Source organism: Rutidosis leptorrhynchoides, chromosome 4, assembly GCF_046630445.1.
Source record: "Rutidosis leptorrhynchoides isolate AG116_Rl617_1_P2 chromosome 4, CSIRO_AGI_Rlap_v1, whole genome shotgun sequence".
Lineage (NCBI taxonomy): Eukaryota > Viridiplantae > Streptophyta > Magnoliopsida > Asterales > Asteraceae > Rutidosis > Rutidosis leptorrhynchoides.
Genome location: NC_092336.1, coordinates 478179312 through 478186292, shown reverse-complemented (window position 1 = coordinate 478186292; position 6981 = coordinate 478179312). Strand labels below are relative to the sequence as shown.

The window sequence follows — 6981 nt, the reverse complement described above, 5'->3', positions numbered from 1 at the left end:
TGAATACTACATACTATATGTCTAATCATGAATGTATTTGAGGTGCCTAAAAATGATTTTAATATATATGAGATTAGAAAGGGGGCAACCAAATATTATTATAATTATGATTATGATATCACAAGCTAGCTTGCGGTGGGGAGTGTAAGTAATTCGAGTTTACGTATCTATGTTTGCTTGTTTGTAGGAGTACTTAATTTATGTATTGTTTAATACCGATAAATAAATATCTAATCTTGTTACTTTTTTATAATATATATTGAATTGAACTAGACTTTGAGAGCTCGTGCATTGTACGTGTCGCTCTAATTAAAGTAATTATTAATACCTAAGTTAATGATGACAATATCAAATGAACATTGAAAATAAAACATCATAGCAGCCAATAATCTTATATTGATACTAAGGCCTAAGTATAAACTTGGTTTACGAAATATCCATGGATTCAACAGAACCTTATGTAGCCCTGATTGTCTCCAATCAACCTCAAACTTGTTGGATTCAACTCCAATGTAGAATACCCAAATCTACACATACATTAACAATGAATCATTTATACTTTGTATCAATTATCAATTATGATAAATGAAACAAACAACAAAATAAACATACCCAAAACTACAAATACCTTTACAACTAAACATACGTATCAATCAATTATAATAAATGAAACAAATAATAAAATTAACATACCAGGTAAGTAGTTAGGTGGAAAAAATTCTGGTGAATTGACATAACGAATTAGTTATATCATTTCGTTAATGATATAGTATTTGTATTGTTTGTGGTAAATCTAATGATCGTAAACGCTATGAATGAATACATTTTCAATGCAACAATCAATTGTTTAAATTCGTCATTACCAAGTTTTCATTCTCTACTACTGCAATCCCAAACTTTTGCTTGAATTTTTGTTTAGTGTGGATTCCAATATTGTGACCCTGAAAGAAATAGTGAAAATTAGTATAAGTGTGTCAAGAATTTGACCTGCTGAAAATCTCAACAATTGATAAGTCATCTATATGAGTATAGAGTATTTCTTTTTATAACAACAAAATAATATGCTCTATAGTCTGAATGACAATAATTATATTGTTTAATGATGAAAAAAATTTATACAATAGTAAAATAAGATCATACTATAAACATGTAACAACACCGGAATTCCTAAATAACACATAACATTCACTATACTATCGATGGCAGTACATGTATTTACAAACATCTAGACATTGTAGGCTTTAATAATTTTGTGATAATGTACAACAAAATAATAGAAAGTTACTCTTAAAATGAGATAACTGGTAACTATAAACATTTAGAACTAAATTTTAGTTATTAAATGAACTTAGAAATTGATACAAAGATTCAGAAGTAAAATAACTATTGTACCTGAAATAACACTAATCAGATGTAGACATTGTTCAACAATATTTTGCAGTATAACAAAAAATAGACCAAACGGGTCAAATGGAGCACCAAAACACTTTACTTCTTATAAGATTGAAACTGCCATTATGTATTAGAATGTATAAGTTGCATACCTTGGTTCAGTTAACCAATGTTAGTTGAGTACCACAAAAATATGAGCATCCACATTCGGTCAAGGTCTTCTCATATACAAAGATAATATAAATATAAGTAATGATTAGATCCGACACATTTTACATCTAAGTTGACTTATTTTTATTAAGTAGTATCGTACATTGTGCATATAGGTGAGTATATGTATAGTTTTTGTTTTATACGTGTAAATAAAGATTGAGTTGATACTAACCTTTTTACCTTTTTTTTTACTTTGAAAAGGCACTGGGACTTTGTCCATTAGAACTTTGTTTTCATTTAGATGGCCTTCAGAAAAATAAGAATAAACAATAATGTTAGCAAACTGATTAGTATTCAAATGTGAGGCACGATATCAGAAATGCAACCATATGGGCGACGAAAACTGTATTATTGTAGTGATGACCCATCAAAAATTAAGTGATTTAAGAGGTTTTCTATATTTGAAGATGGACGACTAATAGACCTAACTAAACAAATTAAATGAAATTAGTCAATGAGGCCAAAAGACATCACCCAAAATATGTTTTCCGAAACATACAACCCTATTGAATTGCTTGTTTTTCCTATTTTACATACTTTGTGTATACTTTGACCGTTGGCAAAACAATGCAAACACACATATCAAATCCAAATATTTCAGCTGAGTTTAAAATGCAATGTATTATATAAAAAACAAATGATGAAACTTACATCAAATAAGGTGAGTATGTATGCACCAGCTGTTAATCCCATGTACCTGCACTAAGTATGTAAAAGAAAAGACTTCCCATATTAGAGGTGGTAAAATGGGGATGTGTCAAATATATGATTTAAGGGAAAATAGTGAAAGTGTGAAACAATTTTTTTTTACCCATATGACTATCATGAGGGTAAGAAGGTAATTTTGGTGACTCCACTTTCTCTAAGCTTTTAAGAACCTGCCCATGAAGCATATCTAATGTCAGTTTAGTAGCTGATTTAGTTGATCCTAAATGTCTTTATTTTGGGGTAGGTGTTTCGAGGTGTTGCAATATTTTTGTGGCTGTTTGAGTGGACTTACTTGGAACAACAGCATAGGCTAAGTGTGAGGCTGAGTCATGCATGATGTCACCATCTGGTTCATAACCATTCATTAACAGTAGCTTCATTTAGGAAGAGTCTAGTTGTTGATTAGCAGTGTAACCAAGCTTTTTTTTTTTTTTTTTTTTTTTTTTTATCTCTTTGTGATATGAGATTAGCTTTAAGTCGAGTTCCGCGCAGTGAGCCACCACTTCCTAAATCATCATTTAGTACCGAACTTCTACGTTTAAGAGCCTGAGACAACAATTAATTAGAGTTAGAAATAAACAAAGGTATAAATTGGCCCTAAAAAATGGTTGGTCTGAGTGATTTTTAATTAAACGGGTAAAATTTGTTAGAATAATATACTATACTAAAGGGGAAGCGGGTTGAATGGTTCAAATAGGTAGGATGTGTAACATGTGTTTAATGCACAGGACTACTTAAATAGCTTCATTAAGTGAGATCGTATTAATATGGATATCATTTATCATTATAATACAGCTATCGCTCATATATGCAACCTTAAATCTTTTCATAATGCTTAAAATGAATGAGAAGTGTTTGTGCATTTGCGATTCCACACAACGTATCCAACCCGTTTGACCCGTCTTAAATTCAACATGTCACCCAACTCCATTGACCAGCCCATTTAACACATTAGAAACAAAAAAGCCATATTCTATGATGTATAAAATTTAAGACAAATATTCAAGAAATACCATTGTCCTCTCATGACCAAGAGCAGAATAAGACGTCAACGCTGCATCACGACCATGATTTGACCCCGTCAACGCTGCATCAAAACCTTCTCTTGTTATTCAACATATAAAACTAAATATAGTTAGAACCCTGTTACACATATAGTTGTACAGTAATATAGTCACAAAATAATGTCGAGTCATTAAATAACCATATATATTCTAATATTCTATATGAATCGACATGTCACATACCAGTTTATGATGTTAAAGTCATGTTTAAAAAAAAAAATATGAATCGATAACCATCTGTAGATTGTACTTACTGTTTTATATACAAATGTATGAATCAATAATCATATACATATTGTACTTGATGTTTTATATACAAATGTATTAATCTTCGAGAATCATATAAAATTTATGAAGTTACTAATAAATATATATAGGTAATACCTACCACAAATAATGAAACTTATGGCACATAGTTAATTGTGTAAAAGAAAATCAACATTTTTTGCAGTCCAACTTAATTGCAGCTAATCATATATTCGTTCAAGCATTTATTCGAACAGTTGGTATGCAAACACATTTTAACATTCAACTAATACATCCTTATTCCTCAGACATACATTTGTAAAAATCAAAGCAAAACATCTAAAATTAAAAAATAAACCAATAGCCATTGTAAGCAGATTGTTGCTTGTTTTTTCAATTAGTTATGCATTATGCATAAGAAATTTTATATGATCAAAGTAATTCAGTCAAAAAAAAAAAAAATGTTAAATTCATGCAATTAAATTGCGTTAAAATACAATCCTCAATTTATCAATGTCATCCTTATGCGACTGGGTATTTTGATTAGCCTTGGAAATTCAATAACTGAAGTAAAAAAATTTAAAAACGAAAATTTTTGGTATACAGGACACAAAGGAATATTCAAAATCAAAAAGTATTACCTGATTTGAATTGAATCCGCGTTTGATCTAAGAAATAAAATCAAAAGCCTGATTGAAAATCCGTACGATAAATCAAGAACGTACCTCACAAAACTGAATCGTAGCGATATCCATTTTGTATTATAATATAAATCAAATAACCGTTCAATCAGCAACCAAAAAATCAAGTAATTATTCAAACAACAACTAATAAAAAACCCACGAATCCAGATCCTAAGTCGATTGCATAAAATTGAAGAAAACAAAAACCCTAATTTTGGGTCAGTTCTCAGTCGATTGAAATTGAAAGAAAGAATGGATGAAAGAATACAAATCATTTACCTTTATAATCAAAGTTCCGGCGAATTTAAATAGTTCGGAGATAATATACAAAATTTATACCGATTGGTGGAGAATAACGCAATAGATTTATTGGTGGTAGTGTCTTGTAAAGTTAAAGCGGCATTAGGGCATGATCATCGATGAAAATAATGTTGGGGTTTTTTCAGTTTCGAAGAAGAGAGAGAGGGGAATTGGTTCCGTATCCTACTAGTAAATACTGATAAATGAAGGAATTGGCATTTTTAAGGTGACACGTGGCGAAATTTGAGCATTGTTAAGGTTAATTAATCCCACTAATCACAGCTTAACATGTGGATTATCCTAATTAAGGAGTGATTAGTTGAGTGACACATGACTAATCCTTGTGCTTTAGACCATTTTTAACCAGGCGTCAGAGGGGTCCCGTCAGACGTGCTGGCGTCCGGTGACGCCCTCTGACGCCCCTAGTGGGGCGTTACCGCTGACGAAGGTGGGGCGTCAGTCACCGTTTTCACGCGACAGTTGGGTGGCGTCAGGGCGACGTGGCTTTCTCTGATTGACTCATATTTTATGCCGTTACACAACGGCTATTTTTTTTTTTTTACTTTTTTTTTTTTTTTTAAAAACTCTATATATTATTATCTATATAAACCCATCCATTCTACACCTTTAACACACTCATTCTCTTTATTTTTCTTTAAATTATATCCCTTAAATCATATAATTTCTCTCATCATCAAGTATTTTTCGTTCATGGCATCATATTTACTTAGTTTCGATTCCGATTCGGAAGACGAGCGTATTATTGCACTAATTCAACATTTAGAAGATGATGATGACGAAGTCGAATCCAATCGTGTTCCAAGATCACGAATTTATATTCCAAGAAATCGTGAAGAAGCTGCACAAAACTTATGGAAGGATTATTTTAGTGACACACCCGTGTTTCCGCCATTTAAATTTAAAAGGCGTTTTCGTATGCGGATTGAACTATTTCTCCGAATATCGCAAGGTATTTCTAATTTCGATTCTCATGATACTCCCGAGTATTTTAAATTTTTTAGGGAACGTTTTGATGCTATCGGTCGGCCGACTTTTACAATATTGCAAAAAATGACTTCGGCTCTACGCCAATTGGCGTATGGAACTGCCGCCGATATGTTTGATGAATATTTAAAAATGAGTGACCAAACCTCAGTACTTTGTTTAGATAACTTTTGTAAGTGTATTATTACATTATACAAAGAACGTTACATGAGAACTCCCAATGCATACGATGTTCAACGTTTATATAGTAAGCATGAAGAGAAACATGGTTTTAAGGGTATGCTCGGGAGTATTGATTGTATGCATTGGGAGTGGAAGAATTGTCCCGTTGCTTTGAAGGGACAATACACTAGGGGTGATCACAAGAAACCTACCATTATGCTTGAAGCAGTTGCTTCGTATGACTTGTGGATTTGGCATGCATTTTTTGGAATGGCGGGTTCCAACAATGATATAAATGTTTTGAATCAATCTTATGTTTTTGATAAACTTAAAAAGGGAACATCTCCACTAGCACCATTTGAGGTTAACGGTAATCAGTACACAAAAGGCTATTACTTAGCTGATGGTATATATCCTGACTGGGCTACGCTAGTCAAAGGTTTTGCGAGTCCGACAGAGGCTCCAAGGATTAAGTTTACTAGGTTTCAAGCTAGTGCCCGAAAGGATGTAGAGAGGGCATTTGGGGTCCTTCAAGGTCGATTTCATATTTTAAGGTTAGCAGCACGCACTATGTCGGTAAACAAGATGCGGAGAGTTATGGACTGTTGTATCATATTACATAATATGATTTTGGAGGATCAAGGATTTGCGTTAAGTGATTGGGAGGAAGAGTTCATTACCGAAGATATGGAGAACCGTCCAGAACGGATACCAAATAGAGGACGGGATCAAGACGTTATCATCCGAGAAATAAGAGATAGGACGGTGCATGAGCAACTAACCGATGATCTAGTTGAGCATATTTGGAACCTTCCGTCCACATTCCGCACCATGAATGGTTAAATTTATGTAATGGTTTAATTTTATGTGTTTTTAATTTTATGTAATGGTTAAATTTTATGTAATGGTTTAATTTTATGTGTTTTTAATTTTATGTAATGGTTAAATTTTATGTAATGATTTAATTTTATATGTTTTTAATTATATGTAATATAATTTGTATGGTTAATAAAATAAAAAAGAAAAAGAAAAAATAAATTGGTGGGACCTGTTTGACACTGGAGGGGCGTCAGGGTTATTTTGGTGTCAGATGGTGACACTGCCACGTCAGAGGCAGATTGCACTTTTTGGCCAAAAAGTGTAAAACCTGCCTGTGACGTCACAGGCAGGGTTAAAAATGGTCTTATATGATGTAATAGATACAGAGT

The 6981-nt window shown here is 32.4% G+C and overlaps 2 protein-coding genes across 10 annotated transcripts; one reads left to right on the top strand and one right to left on the bottom strand.

The window, feature by feature from the left end:
* Window positions 1–265: 265 nt before the first annotated feature.
* Window positions 266–4757, bottom strand: LOC139844545 (uncharacterized). Of its 9 annotated transcripts, none has more exons than XR_011758003.1 (8): window positions 4586–4757; window positions 3327–3400; window positions 2606–2859; window positions 2417–2483; window positions 2257–2302; window positions 1545–1851; window positions 864–941; window positions 266–527 (listed from the first exon to the last, which is right to left on the bottom strand). XR_011758003.1 is itself a non-coding variant. In XM_071834766.1 (8 exons), exons 6-8 carry the CDS (start codon window positions 1823–1825, stop codon window positions 306–308), a joined length of 348 nt encoding a protein of 115 aa, XP_071690867.1. In that variant the 5' UTR covers window positions 1826–1851; window positions 2257–2302; window positions 2417–2483; window positions 2606–2859; window positions 3327–3412; window positions 4586–4757; the 3' UTR covers window positions 266–305. The 9 variants fall into 9 exon arrangements, 3 of the variants coding, with proteins under 3 accessions (XP_071690867.1, XP_071690866.1, XP_071690868.1); XM_071834766.1 differs by having other exon boundaries at window positions 1778–1851; window positions 3327–3412; XM_071834765.1 differs by having other exon boundaries at window positions 1778–1851.
* A 560-nt stretch (window positions 4758–5317) lies between these two features.
* LOC139842321 (protein ALP1-like) lies at window positions 5318–6616 on the top strand. Its single transcript, XM_071832472.1, has one exon. It carries the CDS (start codon window positions 5318–5320, stop codon window positions 6614–6616), a length of 1299 nt encoding a protein of 432 aa, XP_071688573.1.
* The last annotated feature ends 365 nt before the right edge of the window (window positions 6617–6981 follow it).